General features: G+C 46.6%; 1 protein-coding gene across 2 annotated transcripts in view; it reads left to right on the forward strand.

The window, feature by feature from the left end:
* GPSM2 (G protein signaling modulator 2) overlaps positions 1–14,710 on the forward strand; it is a 466,273-nt gene that overhangs the window by 114,624 nt on the left and 336,939 nt on the right. For both annotated transcript variants that reach the window (XM_086953900.1, XM_086953901.1), the window contains 2 exons: positions 5,442–5,663; positions 7,225–7,360. In XM_086953900.1, the coding sequence (XP_086810026.1) occupies positions 5,442–5,663; positions 7,225–7,360 (358 nt within the window). The remainder of the gene's footprint in view (positions 1–5,441; positions 5,664–7,224; positions 7,361–14,710) is intronic.

Genomic DNA, 14,710 nt, shown 5'->3' on the forward strand with positions numbered 1-14,710 from the left:
TTCGTTTACTTGTGTCCCACTATGTTCCCGGTAGGGCTCTTCGCTCCGCCAACAAAAATCTGCTGGTTGTTCCCAGAGTATCCAAGGCCAGATGAGGCGGAAGGGCCTTCCGCTTCCTCGCACCCAGACTTTGGCACACGCTCCCTGATGACCGTAAGGGTCTTGCTTCCCATGCCCTTTTCCACAAAGCCTTCAAGACCTGGCTCTTTCAAGAAGCCTACCTGTAATCTGCCCCCTGCCCTCCTCTGATCAAACAGTTGTACCATCTTTCAGCGCCTTGAAGCCTATTGGTTTAGTCGCGCTCTATAAATCCATATTTCATTCATTCATTCATAACTCACTCACTAACATACTCTCTATTACTCTCTATTACAAACTATCACTAACAAACTAACAATAAATACATCTCCAAATCTCTTGCACTAACTTACTCCCCCATTCTCTCTCAATAACTAAAACACTCTCACTAACTATCACTCACTCAATGTCACAAAATCATTCTTACAAACTCACTGTCACTAACTCACTGTCACTAACAAACTGTCACTATAAAAACTATCACTTAACTACTATCGCTAGCAAACTCTCCTTATTACTAACTCTCTTACTATTTATCACTAACTAAAAAAACAAACTCTTCCAATCACTCTCAATAACTAACTCTGCCACTCTCGCTCACTTATTACCTAACTCTCACACTCTCACACTATCTTTCACTAACACACTCACTCACAATAAATAACTAACTCTCTAACTTCCTATTACATGCTAACTCACATTAACAACCTCCGTTACATAAACAACCTGTATCTCTCACACAATAACTAACAACCTCACTCTAATAAATAAATCATTCTCACTAACATACTCTCACTAATAAACTTTCTCACTCTTTCATTAAATAACTTATCACATTCTCACAATAACTAAATTACAAAAACACTCACACAAAAAAACATATCCAAAAGGCCTAGCCTTACACACATTCTAAATGTTTAGCCATGCAAACAGTAATATTGTTGCACCAATATTGTTAAACTGCATAACTAAATACTTAAAAGGTCAAAAAAGCCAGACCTATTAGCTATCCATTCGAATAGCCAATAGGTCTCGCGTTTAGGACAATGTAAGTATTTAGTTATGCAGCCCAATACTCTTGCTGCAACAACATCAACTGTTGCGTAGATAAACACTGATAAGGTCCCAAAAGCGAGACCTATTGGCTATGCCAATGCTTGTTTGTTCTTAGAAAGATTTAGAAAGGGTTAGCGAATTAAGTCATGGGAATCATAATCGTGTGCTAATGGGCTGCCATTGACAAAAGCACATCTGTTACATGTCATCTGCACTAAGCCACCGGACAGGTTGTTTTCAAATGCCTGTTTTATTAACACCACCACCACCAATACCATCACCACTAATAATACCACCCCCAATACCATCACCACCACCAGTACCACCACCACCACCACCACCAATACGAGCACTGCCAATTATACCACCACCAATACCACCACTACCAATACCCTCAATGCCACCACCACTACCACTACCACCTGCACCACGAATACCACCACCTCAGCGCCTCTCACTCACTAGTAATAGCAGGGGCACTGTACGAGGCTGGAGCTACAGCCGAGACCATCCCTCCCTTCCTCCATACCTGCCATAAAGCACAGCCCGCCCTGCACCAGAAGGTGACGCCAGGGCCCTACTGCAGCTGGAGTGTATTTTTATTTGCCTAAAGATAGCAATGACATAACACAATGACACACTGCACACTCAAATCACGGAGAGGACAGGAAATAGCCCCACAGCAACCGCCCTTCCTCCTGAGACTCGAAAGTGTAACCACAGAGCAAAAGGTGTTGGAGTGCTTTGTTACGGTTTATAGCTCGGATCATATGTAACTCTCACTTCACACTGTGTCTGTATAATTTACAATACTTAAACATCTTCTTCACTGCACTATTTATTACTACTTTGAAGACGTTGCAGACTGGTCTCTTCTTCTGATATTTACAATCTAATAAGCGATCGGGAAGGACCTTTATTGTAATGCAATAGGTCTTGCATTTGCGAGAGTTTAACCTATTAGTATTGTAAATGACATTGCCTTTTATTTATGTTTTAAAACCCAAAGCATATATGTAAGGCATTGGACTTTAGAATGCCAATACCTCACACTTGCGTGAATGCGAGATCTATTACATTGCAAATGCTTGTTATCAATGGTGTTTATAGTGCCCTGCACGTTCTGCAGGCCAATGCACCCAGTGTCGCCGGGCGTCTGGTTTCCCTACTGCTATACACCGACAATGATTTACTCTCTAGGGGACCAATTGGCCTACAAATTTGGAGCCTTATGGACTCAAAGAAAATGATAATTAATAAATCCAAAGCCTATGTTATGGCTTGCGGGAAAAAGGTGCATAGTGTAGATCTTTATAAAACGTTTGCTGTGTCTGCCTGTCTCAGCTTCATCTCTGGTAGCCTATAAGGAGGTCTGGTTACGATTTTTGGAAGATCAGCTTCTATTGAAACCTTTATCACTCTAGCTCTCCATCTGGTCTAGTGATAAAAGGAGCGTCACCAAAATCAGTCAGTTTGGACTGTCTTGTCCTAGACCATGTCTCAACATCCCTGGCTTTCTTAATTATCTTCATCTTTTAGTACCTCATTCAACATGTCTGTTCTACAAAACCCTCTAAACAGACCCTCCAGGATATCGCGATTTCGTGGTTTGCCGCGAAATCGGGACTTTTGTAAAAATGCCGCGATTTTTACAAAAGTGCCCGCGAAATTGGCACTTTTGTAGAAATCGCGCGGCATTTTTACAAAATCCTGGGGGGTCTGAGAAGAAACGTGTTGGTTCTATAAAGTAACACTGGAAAATGTTTTTTCTACCAAATAGAGCAGTTTTCCGCAGTAAAGAACGCAATGCTATCTGAAACAATAATGCCTAGAAAGTAAGGAGGGGCAACATCGAGACCTCGTGCCACCTGTCGCCCATTCTAAACTTCCATCAGCTGGAGACTGCTGTCCCGCAGACTTGCACCTCCCACAGGGACTGCACTTCTGGGCATGGTAGGAGACTGGTGGGGGCTGAGGGGGGAGGGATTGATCTACATGTGACGGCCAGACACACACATAGGCTCTCGTTTCGTGAATGGCGAGCTATCTTTAGCCTCCGACCCGAGTGAAGTCATTTAATGGTCATGGAAACGCTAGCGGCAGCCAGACATGAAACCTACCGTAGCTGTGAGCCTTCACCCACCGCAGCAGGAGAGCGGGCATCGGCCGACAGGTAGATGGGCCTCACCGGCTCCAGAAGGGCCCCCTTTCCCCTCAAGGCCCCGCCCACCCCTCCCATCTCAGCACACAGTATGGACGCGGCATTCAATGCTAGGCTGCGACTCTGCGAGGGCTACCACCAAGGCCTGTGTCCATGGGTCCGCTTTGCCTGTGCGGCAGACTGCCTCATGTCCTCATGTCTTTCGGGCTCCATTTTAATGTTTATCCTTTTTTAGACCACCCACCTTCCCCGGAAGTTCACGTTCTTGGTTCTCCATAATAAAGCAGAACTGTTCAGCCTGGAAATACTGTGGGATCAGGGGAAGCCCCCTGCCTCCCTCCGATTTGAGTCGGATAAGTTGTTGTTGGTAAAGAGGCAGATTCTTGCCTTTCTAGATGAACCAGTTCAAGACGAGTTGTAGGTTACGGAGGATCGCTGGCAATGGAGTTAAAGGTAGGGTCTGAAATATAAAAAGAATGCGCAGCAGCCCATAATTGTTATGCACACGCTCGATGGAAACGAAGTGTCTACATTGTAAATAAACCAAATATACATAGCTTCATGTTGTTAAATAACTAAAAAAAACTAAGATATCTGTGTTTGTTTTAGGAAAAATGGGCACATAAAACACATTTTTGCCGCTAAATTTCCATTTTTGTGCCGCTAAATTTGCTAATCCATGCCGCTATATCCTGGGGGGTCTGTCTAAAGGTTATATCTCCTAATAAAGGTTTATTAAAGCAACTTTTTTTTAAGCATAGGCATGGCCTTAGAATGATGAGCCCTGAGGAAACCAACGATTGCATTTTATATGTCAACCAATCCTCAGGAGCGTCGTCAGCACAATTTGTCCCTTGTTAATAATATCGAACACGGTTTTGCCCTGAAACGGACTACGTAGTGCGTCATTTGGTTGCCTTTCCCGAAATGAGGGCATGTCCGCCGAACTGATTTCCTTGTCCCTGCGATAGCCGGTCTAAGCAGAGCACCAGCACTTTGACGTTCTGCGTTATTTACAAGTATTTAAGGAGTTATTACCTTAAACCAATTCTCCTTGCACAGAAAATTCGCGATTTTAAAGCTGCACTGAATTATCTGTTTGCACTTCAAGCCCCCCATGTTTGTTTTAATGTTGCACTTTATATAAGGGTGGGCCTTATGTCGCAGGAAAAGTATTGTTTGCTAGCTGTGACTCAAGGAAGTGGGGTTGCCTCCTTTTAACCTTTCGTTTTATGTAATCTGTGCCTTATCTTGCCGTTTCTTGCTATGAATAATAGAGATTATATAACTGTATTGAATTATTTGTTTGCACTTCAAGATACCCTATGTTTGTTTAAGGTTGTATTCCACATAAGGAGGGCCCCATATTTGAGGAAATTGTGTGCTAGTAGGTACTCGGGGAAGTGGTGTGGCTGCCTCTTTAACTTTTTGTTTTATGCAATTTTCACTTTTATGCCGTTTTAATTGCATTTTAATTCTATTTTATATGATAATGTATGTACTTTTATGGCTGTTCTAGTCTGCCGAAAAAAAAATCGAGTCATGCTTTGTGCTTGTTTTACTTAAATTATGCCAGGATGCGTTTTCAGAAACTGAATAATTTGCGGGTTTGGGACCATACTTTATTTCAGTCGAGCCCAAATTAAATGATATCTGAGCTAAGGGGTGGTGTAGAATTATTGTACTGTGTTTAACGAGAGATTATTTTGACAGCCTCACAAAGGCAACAGGTTTCAGCTGTCAGATGACAACGGGGGCTTTTATCCTCTGATTGCTAATTTCATGTAACACTAAGGTCTAGAAAGTATGACGTGTTGTCACTGTCCTTGTTTGGCCTCCAAAGTGTTCCCGAATTCATTTTCGAGTGTCCTTGTTTTGCAGTTTAAACTCAGCCATTTCTTTTCTGTTCTGGATAACAATATAATATTTCAAAACAAATAAATTCACCTTTACGATATTGCAGGTTGACACTGACAAGCAAGTGGTTGTCAGGTACTCTACGCCCTCTGACTCGTGATTGATGGGAGGGCGTTTTTTCAGCTCATCTGAATGTTGGTTGGGGCAGTGAAATTTCACCGGCAGCAGTGAATGTAATTGGCTATACATTGTCAGCTTACCTAATGGTTCTCGTTCTTTTCTTTCCTAGAATGGAAGCATCATGCCTTGAGCTGGCCTTGGAAGGGGAAAGACTGTGCAAGTCTGGTGACTGCCAAGCCGGAGTGTCTTTTTTTGAAGCTGCAGTTCAAGTTGGAACGGAAGACTTGAAAACGCTCAGTGCCATTTACAGCCAGCTGGGCAATGCCTATTTTTACTTGCATGAGTATCAGAAAGCTTTGGAATACCATCACCATGACTTAACGCTGACCAGGTAGAGCCAGTTATCCTCGACTTACTTTTACAGATGATGATAAAGACCGTTCACTTACTTTTGTTAATCTTTGCTGGTATGATGCCATTTTGATATTCTTCATGCTTTTGGGTTTTAGCTCTCTCCATCCCCATTGTGAGTACATGTCAGCACATGCCTCATACCAGAATTATGGTCCAGTTTGTGCAGTGGCACTCGGTGCTGCTTGAATTTCGAGTTTGAGGGATGGTGAATGGCCGCAAGAGAGGATGAGATTTATTTGCATGGGTTTGGATCCTGAACTTGTGGTGTTCCTCTGTTTCTATCGGTTTGAAAGGTAGCAAGTGCGAGAGTGCAGAGCCTTGGGATTTGCTTTCCTTTCCTGCCTTCAATTGTTTAGCAATGCAAGGGATGCAAAGTGTGGCTTTGTTTCGGAAACTGAGGTTGCACATTGGTGGAATGCCCTTTATGTATTGATGCCGGTGGCATATATTCTTCTTGGAGGGCAACGCAGAGTATTTTTAATGTTATGCTCTTTTTGCTGCAAACCTAACTGGATGCTTGGCTGGGGGGGGGGGGGGGGGGGTCTTTGACTGTTTCAGTAAATCTTTCTTCTAAGTTCTAGAGTCTTCCATTTTCTCCTACATTTAAAGCTGCTTTCCAGGACCTTCTTGCTGGCCACATTTTCACTAATGAACGGTATCTGCAACACTTAAGAGACTGGTGAATTTTTTTTTCCGTAATCTAGCTCTGCAGAATCTCATGAAACATTTTCCAAAAATATTCTTGCAACCATTGTAGTAATTCAGATATGATGACCAACCTGCATGATTGCCAACTAAAATAGCCACGATTACAAGAAAGGAGATACTGCTAAGACCAGACTGTTTTTGCCTACTTAGGTGACTTAAGAATTCAGCGTGAATGAAAGCAAATGACTGGTGGTATTATTTTAAAATCATGATGCAAGGCAAAAGGAAGCCTAAACACGTTGGACCCGCACAGGACTTTTACTTAGATTATTTATAAAACTGCAGAAATGAGCAGGAGCTAATAATCTAGATAGATGGATAGTGAGGTATTTAGATAATAGAGATTGTTTTCAGATTAGCAATTAATGAGAGCACGTAGGGCACATGAGTTAATGGGAACAAAATTATTTCAAAACGTGATGTGAAACAGACAAATGTTACTACAAAACAGATAGAAGGGTTGCAATAATGCAAATAAAGCCCAAACATTTGTTGAAACCGCTTTACAAGGTGATCAGTATTTCAAAACACTTATTGCACCTGCACCCCGCCAACACTGCAAGGACCTTTCTTCCCATTTTACACTGCAAAAATCCCAACCCATCATGAGCGAACCAAAGCTCTCCTTATTGCCTCCCGAGAAGCTGATTCATAAAGAGTGATGAGTACCAGATAAGGGTCCTTCGCTTTTGGTTAGACTCGAACTATCCTCCTCAGTGATAACTCACGCCACGCTTTCTAGTCTTTACTGTCTTGGCTTCCAGTGTTCTGAAATGGCTCAAGTTGATAGACTCCTATAAAATTGAATTATATGTTTGCTTATTTTCCAGAACTATTGGAGACCGTCTAGGAGAAGCAAAGGCTAGCGGTAATCTGGGGAACACATTGAAGGTGCTTGGAAATTTTGATGAAGCTATTCTTTGTTGTCAAAAGCATCTTGAAATTTCCAGAGAGATCTCAGACAAGGTAAATTCAGTTATACATAAGCCATTTATGGAGACTAATACATTTGTGAACTAGTTAATAGTCTAGGTAATAAATTTAAAGGCTTCTGGGCGCCAAAAGAACATGAACTTGTTCACTCTACATGAAATCTTGGTTGGGGGTAGGTGAAAACAAAAAATGTGATTTTTTTTTGCATGAGTGGAAAACAGTTAATGGAAGTCACACATAATGAATGTGTCCTCATGTAACAAAACTGGTGCTATGTAAATCGCTCTGATTCACAATATCTTCGGGCCTAGTTTACGCTATATAAAACTCTAAAAAACATTTTTTTTAAATGTAAATAAATAGTGACCGCATTCATACTGGGAGAAAATACTTGGTGCTGGATGAAGTAATATTTGAACTTATCTTTCAATAGTAGATGTTTTATTATGGTTATCTCTCTAAATATGAGGATTTATCAAAGAGAGCAAAACGTTAAAGACTTTTTGAATGGGCTGTAAAAATTATTCCCTCATTAATTTGTTTATGTAACTGAATATACTTCAGCAGCTGCTTAATGCATTTATTGCACCATATTTACAAAAAAGTATCAGTGAGTTCCAGTTAAGGATTGTTTGTAGGTAAGTGACTCTTTTTGCATAATTGCCCCCCACTTTTTTGTTTGATGTTGATATACTTTGACTGAGTGTGCCCTGGGTTCCTGCCAACCAGGTACCCAGAGCCTTTGTTCTTTCCCTAAACAGCACTGTTGCAATACCTCAATTGGTAACACAAGCACTGTGACCAGGGAAGGCCTCTGAGGGCTGCAGCACTTCTGTAGTAGGGCATCTCTGTGTATAGTCATAATCTAGTGAATAGTCCCGCCCATGTGCATGGACCCCGGAGCAATCAAAAATAATCTCTTAAGGTGTTGAAAAATGCAGAACTGCACAGACACTTAAGAGAGAATTAAAGACCGATAATGCAGCCTATATAACCAGGCTACACTGTCCAGTACTTCAACTAGGAATTCCACCAAAAAACCACAAACCACAAAGTCTGTTCAGATTTCCCTTGCTTCAGCAGCAAAAACCCTCTGGAATGATAGAGAGCAAGACATGGACAGCCACGCCCTATAGGCTGCCATTATGTGGCTCAAAACAGGATACTATGCCTTTAAGAGAACTTTCCAGAACTTCACAGTATCCCAGAATGCACTGCAGGTCCCTTTTTACTTTCAGTTCTTTTTTCCGGCTCCTGCAAGCAGGACCCTGGAGCATTGAGCTCTCCCTTTTCAAGGGTTTATTGGTGATTTTTCACTTTTGTTCAAGTCTTTGAGTGCTTTTCTAAAGTACGATGGTGCCTTTCTTCTTGTTAATACTTTGGTGCACTCTTTGATTGTCAATATGCCTGCATTATTTGACAAATGTCCAGAGTGCTCCAGGAAGAAGGCCAAATCGGATCCTCATGAGGTGTGTATCCTCTGCCTTCCCTCTTCCCATGTCCCAGAGGAGTGTGTCATTTGTCAGGGCTTCTCTGGCAGGACCCTGAAGGATAGAATGAAGATCAGGCTTCAGGGCCTTGAGGAAAGAAGGCTGAAGGCGCAAGGTGGGTCTGGAGGGGCTTCCTCTGCCCGTGCTGAGGCCTCTGGGGGGGCTCCCCAGGGGCAGGAAGACCAGCAAGCGTCCCCATTCTCCGTCTGGGTCGATTGCACCGACTACGGCGTCGGGAGGGATGACTTCAGTCTGTCCCCGTCTCCCCAGGGCTCTGGGTTGAAGCGACGTCGGCGCTCTACGTCGAGGGAACTGAACAGACCGCCGTCGAGGTCTCCTGTGACGATTTCGTCGTCATCCTCGTCGGAGTAGTCGTCGAGTGATCGACGTCGAGAGGCCCGGCGTCGGCGCTAGCCGTTGAGGCGACTTCGCCGTTGGTGAAAAGGAGAAGGTTGTCGTCAAGGGGATCCTCGACGTCGAGGAGAAGATCGCCGTTGAGGCGAAGGTCGCCGTCTAGGAGAAGACGCTCGCCGTCGAGGGACCGATGCTCGCCGTCCGGTCGCCGTTCTTCGACGCCGAAGAGACGTGGGCCAACGTCCCAGGCTGGAAAGGAAGGCGGATCACCGGGTTCGGTGTACTCCATGGTGTATACCCTGCCGCAGAGGCCGGTTACGCCTCCGCCTCCATTACCGAGGGGGCTCCCTCTGCGGGCCCCTACTCCTCCTCCGCTATCACCACTTCCACCGCATCCTCAATCTCCACCTCAACCTCAGCTGCCAGCAGACAAGCTGCCTCCAATCCCTCCGAGGTTGGTCTCACTGCCCCGATATCAGACTCCTCCCAAGGGGACCCCTCAGCCAAGGGCCCCGGCCAAACCAAAGTCGCCCGCCCCTGTGGAACCGGCGGCCACGATCACGCTCCGGACGGAGGGGGAGATCTATGAGTCGGCATAGATCCTCCACCAGGTCAAAACAGCACCATAGGAGGCGCGGTCCCGCACGGACTCCTCCAGGACCTATTCACTGACCTTGTCGGAATCCCCGGGACAAGGGTGTCTCCGGTGGACGACATCAGCACGTTCCAGGATGTTCTCCTGTTGGGGGCAGCGAAATTGGGAATCACACTGACTCCTCCAACACCCCCGACGTCCGTGATATTTGAGACACTGTCTCGCCCTTTGCTACCGCTAGTACCTGGGTTGGTAGAGCCCGTGGAGGAGCTGTTCCTCATGCCAGCAGTGGCGAAGGCCGCTCCCTCCCGACTTCTGAAGAAGTACAGGGCCCCGGATTCGGACCCGGCTTTTCTACGGATAGACCTGGTTCCGGACTCTGTTATAGTGACGGCGGCCAGGAAGCTACATTCTACCTCCCCGTCTTCAACTGTACCGCCTGATAAGGAGAGCCGATGGATCGACTCAGCTGGCAGGAAGGCTTGTGGGACGGCGTCCACAGCCATGAAGGCCTCCAGCGATGCGGCTTTGCTAGGGCGGTATGACCGTGCCCTGTGGGAATCCCTTCAACAGATCACGGAACTCCTGCCACGAGAAAAGAGGGAGGACTTCCAGGAGATCCTCAAGGAGGGGATGCTGGTTTCGAACCAGGTCATCAGCGCGGCTGCGGATGTCTCTTTTGGCTGCCCATGGGTACTGTCATGGGATAAACCAGCGGCGCCATGCTTGGCTCAGGCTCACATTACTCAAGCCGGAGGCCCAGCAGCGGGTGGCCAACCTGCCTTTCTCGGGGGAAACCCTGTTCGGTAAGCATGCCGACGATGAGATGGCCCGCATGAAGGCGGAGGCAGAGACCCTGACGGCTGTGGGCTTGGAGCAGCCCAAAGAAAAGCAGGCCTACCGCCCGTTCCAGAGACGGTTCGGTGGACAGGGCAGAGGGCGTGGCCAGGCTTCGGGACAGCAGCAGCAACAACAACAGCAGCTGTTCCGAAGACCGTTCCAGAAGCGCCAGAAAGGCAGAGGCGGCCAACAGCCGACAACAGCGACCAAAGGCCCGGCCGGGTCTAGGCCCTGAGCGCTTACTTCCCCTGCATCCGTTACCCACTCCGGTGGGGGAAGCGCTCAATTTTTTCTGGCAGAGTGGAGAAAAATTACTCAGGACAAGTGGGTGCTGAATATTGTTTGCAATGGATACAGTCTTCGGTTCACCAGCCCTCCTCCATCAATTCCTCCGGTCAGCGCGCAGTGTCAGCTGCGCGAGCGCCAGGCGGAGGCCGATATCCTGTTAAGGAAAAGGGCGATAGAAGACGTACCTCTGTCTCAGAGGGGAAGAGGTCTGTTCTCCCGGTTCTTCCTGGTTCGCAAGAAGGACAAGAACGAGTTCAGGCCCATTCTGGACTTGCGACAGGCAAACAAGTGGATTCGCAGAGAGAAGTTTCGCATGCTGTCGTTGCATCAGATTTATCCTCAGTTGCAACAGGGAGAATGGCTATGTGCTATAGACCTACAAGATGTGTACTTCCATGTGCCCATTGCACACAAACACAGGAAGTTCCTGCGATTCCAAGTTGGCGCCAATCATTATCAATACACAGTACTGCCATTCGGACTGAAGTCTGCGCCAAGAACATTCTCAGAATGCATGGCGGTGGTAGCATCACACCTAAGGAAGAACAAGGTGTTCGTCTACCCGTACCTGGACGATTGGTTGATCAAGGCCTCCTCCTTCTCGGAAGCTCAAGCAAACTTCCAGAAGACGTGCGTTCTCTTGAATAAGCTGGGGTTGCACATCAACATGTCCAAGTCTGTCCCGACGCCGGTCCAGTGCATTCAGTACTTGGGAGCCTCCATCAATACGCTGTCAGCAAGCGTGTCTCCTTAGGAGGAGCGACGATTATAACTCATTCGGAAGGCTCAGGCTTTTATGACCGCTCCATCTACAACAGTAAGGACGGTGTCTTCTCTACTGGGATCGATGGCCTCTTGTATCTTCCTAACGCCACACGCACGTCTGCACATGAGATCGTTGCAGGAGTGCTTGGAGGATCAGTGGGATCAGAGGAAAGGGTCTTGGGACGACAAGATACGACTGTCTCTGCATGCTCTTCAGTCTCTGAAGTGGTAGTGTTCAGCGGAGAATCTCCTCAGAGGGGTTCCCTTCCACAAGGACATTCCCGCTCAGACGATCGTGACGGATGCTTCTCTCCACGGTTGGGGGGCGCACTCCGGAGAGTTACAGATTCAAGGAACGTGGTCCCCGATGGAGTCCACGTATCACATCAATTTCCTGGAACTCAGAGCTGTTCACTTGGCACTGAAGGCCTTTCATCCGTCCTTTCAGACCAACTCTATGCTTGTACAGACGTACAATACGACCACGATGTATTACCTCAACAAGCAGGGGGGCTCGAGATCACGCACTCTGTCGCAGGAGGCGCAGGCGATCTGGCACTGGCTTCTGTCCAGAGGACTGACGATAACGGCTACCCATCTATCAGGTGTGCAGAATGTTCAGGCGGAAGCACTGAGCAGACTGATTCAGGAAAACCACGAATCGGTCATAAACGACGAAGTGCTAGGAGAAGTCTTCGCAAGGTGGGGGACTCCAGACGTAGATCTGTTCGCCACCGCCGAAAACAGCAAATGCCGAGACTTCGCCTCCAGGTACTACCAGCAGGGGACGCTGGGGAATGCGCTATGGATCAACTGGTCGAACAGCTTTCTGTACGCTTTTCCACCCATTCCCCTGATTCCGGCGGTGCTCATCAAGCTGGCCCGGTCCAGGGCGCGGATGATCCTTATTGCCCCGAATGGCCCAGGCAGTGGTGGTTCACGGACCTGCTTCACCGGTCTCTCCTTCCTCACATACGGCTGCCGTGCAGGCCGGACCTTCTCACGAGGTTCGTGGGGCAGATGTTGCACCCCAACCTCTCGTCTTTGAGTTTGACGGCATGGCTCCTGAGATAGTGCAATATGGCTATTTGAATCTGCCCGAAGATTGCATGGACATACTAAAGGAGGCTAGTGACCTTCCACTCGGACTTCCTATGCTTACAAGTGGAAGAGGTTCTGTATCTGGTGCAAATCCAAGAACTATGACCCGACGGCGTGCAAGGAAGACGTCATCCTTCCTTACCTTCTACATTTGGCGCAGTCTGGCCTTAATGTTCATTTCATTAAGGTGCATCCCGCTGCATTGACTGCCTACAGGAAATGCCCTTCACAGACTTCCTTCTTCCAGATCCCTGTGATCAAAGATTGTTTGGAAGGCTTAAAGAAAGTATTCCCTCCTGTCCGGCTTCCTTCGCCTTCATGGGAATTGAATATGGTGCTGTCCAGATTGATGAAGGAGCCTTTTGAACCTATTCATAAGGCTTCGTTGGAGCACCTGTCCTGGAAGGCGGCGTTCCTCGTGGCCATTACATCGGCCCGCAGAGTGAGTGAAATTCAGGCGTTGTGTTGCCAAGAACCTTATACTGTATTTCATGCTGCTAAGGTTGTTATGCGTACTCACCCTAAATTTCTTCCCAAGGTTATTTCTGATTTTCATGTCAACCAGACCATAACTTTGCCTACGTTTTTTCAGAATCCTTCATCTCCAGCGGAAAGGTCTTTACATTCTCTGGATGTTAGGAGGGTGTTAAAATTTTATGTGGATAAGACCAAAGATATTCGTAGGTCAGACCAATTGTTTATCAATTATGGATTGGTCAGGATGGGTCTTACTACCTCTAAGCAGTCCATCTCTAGGTGGATTGTGTCCTGCATACAGCTGTGTTACCAAGAAGGCTAATAAGACCTTAGGGGGTAAACCTAAGGCTCATTCCACCAGAGGCAAAGCTGCCACGACTGCTTTGCTCCGTAATGTTCCAATTGCAGAAATCTGCAAGGCGGCCACTTGAAAGTCGGTCCATACCTTTGCTAAGCATTACTGCCTGGACACTGATGCCAGGGCAGGCGCTCCGGTTGGGCAGGCTTCGCTGCGAAATCTTTTCACACAATAGTGGTGTTAATTCTCGTTCTCCACCGCCGCTTTGGTGTGGGGGTGGGCTTGCCATTCTATTCACTAGATTATGACTATACACAGAGATCCCCTACTACAGAAGGAGTAGTTTCTGTCCTGTAACTCCAGTTCTGTAGTAGGGGTATCTCTGTTATAGTCATAAGTGCCCGCCCTCCTCCCCGGTGGAGAAAGATCTTCACGTAAGTAATGCTACAGGTCTGGCGTGTTACGCCTTCAAAAAGAACTGAAAGTAAGAGGGACCTGCTGTGTATTCTGGGATACTGGGAGAAGGTCTGGGACGTTCTCTTAAAGGCACAGTATCCTGTTTAAGCCACATAATGGCAGCCTATGAGGCTTGTCTGTCCATACCTTCCTCTCTATCATTCCAGAGGCTTTTGCTGGTAGAGGCAAGTTTCTCTATGGAGGAAACTGGGCAGGCTGTGCTGTTTGTGTGGATTTTTGGTGGAATTTCTAGTTGAAGTACTCAACAGTGTAGCCTGTGGATATAGGCTGCATTATCGGTCTTTAAATTCTCTCTTAAGTGTCTTTGCAGTTCTGCATAATTTAAGAGATTATTTTTGATTGCTCCGGGGTCCACGCACATAGGCGGGACTATTCACTAGATTATGACTATAACAGAGATACCCCTACTACAGAACTGGAGTTACAGGACAGAAACTACCATTGTCCAAAGGCAATGCGCTATGGATGAACTGGTCAGGCAAATTTGGTTACGCTTTTCCGCCTCTTCCACTCATTCCACTAGTGGTTCGGAAACTCAAACAGCATTCCCTCATAATGATCCTGATTGCTCCCACATGGGCCCATCAGCCATGGTTCACGACTGTCTCTTGGAACTATCAGTAGTTCCTCATTAAATGTTATGCCTCTCACCCGAGCTTCTCACTCAGAACCATGGAGAGATAAGACATCCAGATCCC

This window comes from Lissotriton vulgaris, chromosome 1_1, assembly GCF_964263255.1.
Source record: "Lissotriton vulgaris chromosome 1_1, aLisVul1.2, whole genome shotgun sequence".
Classification (NCBI taxonomy): Eukaryota; Metazoa; Chordata; class Amphibia; order Caudata; family Salamandridae; genus Lissotriton; species Lissotriton vulgaris.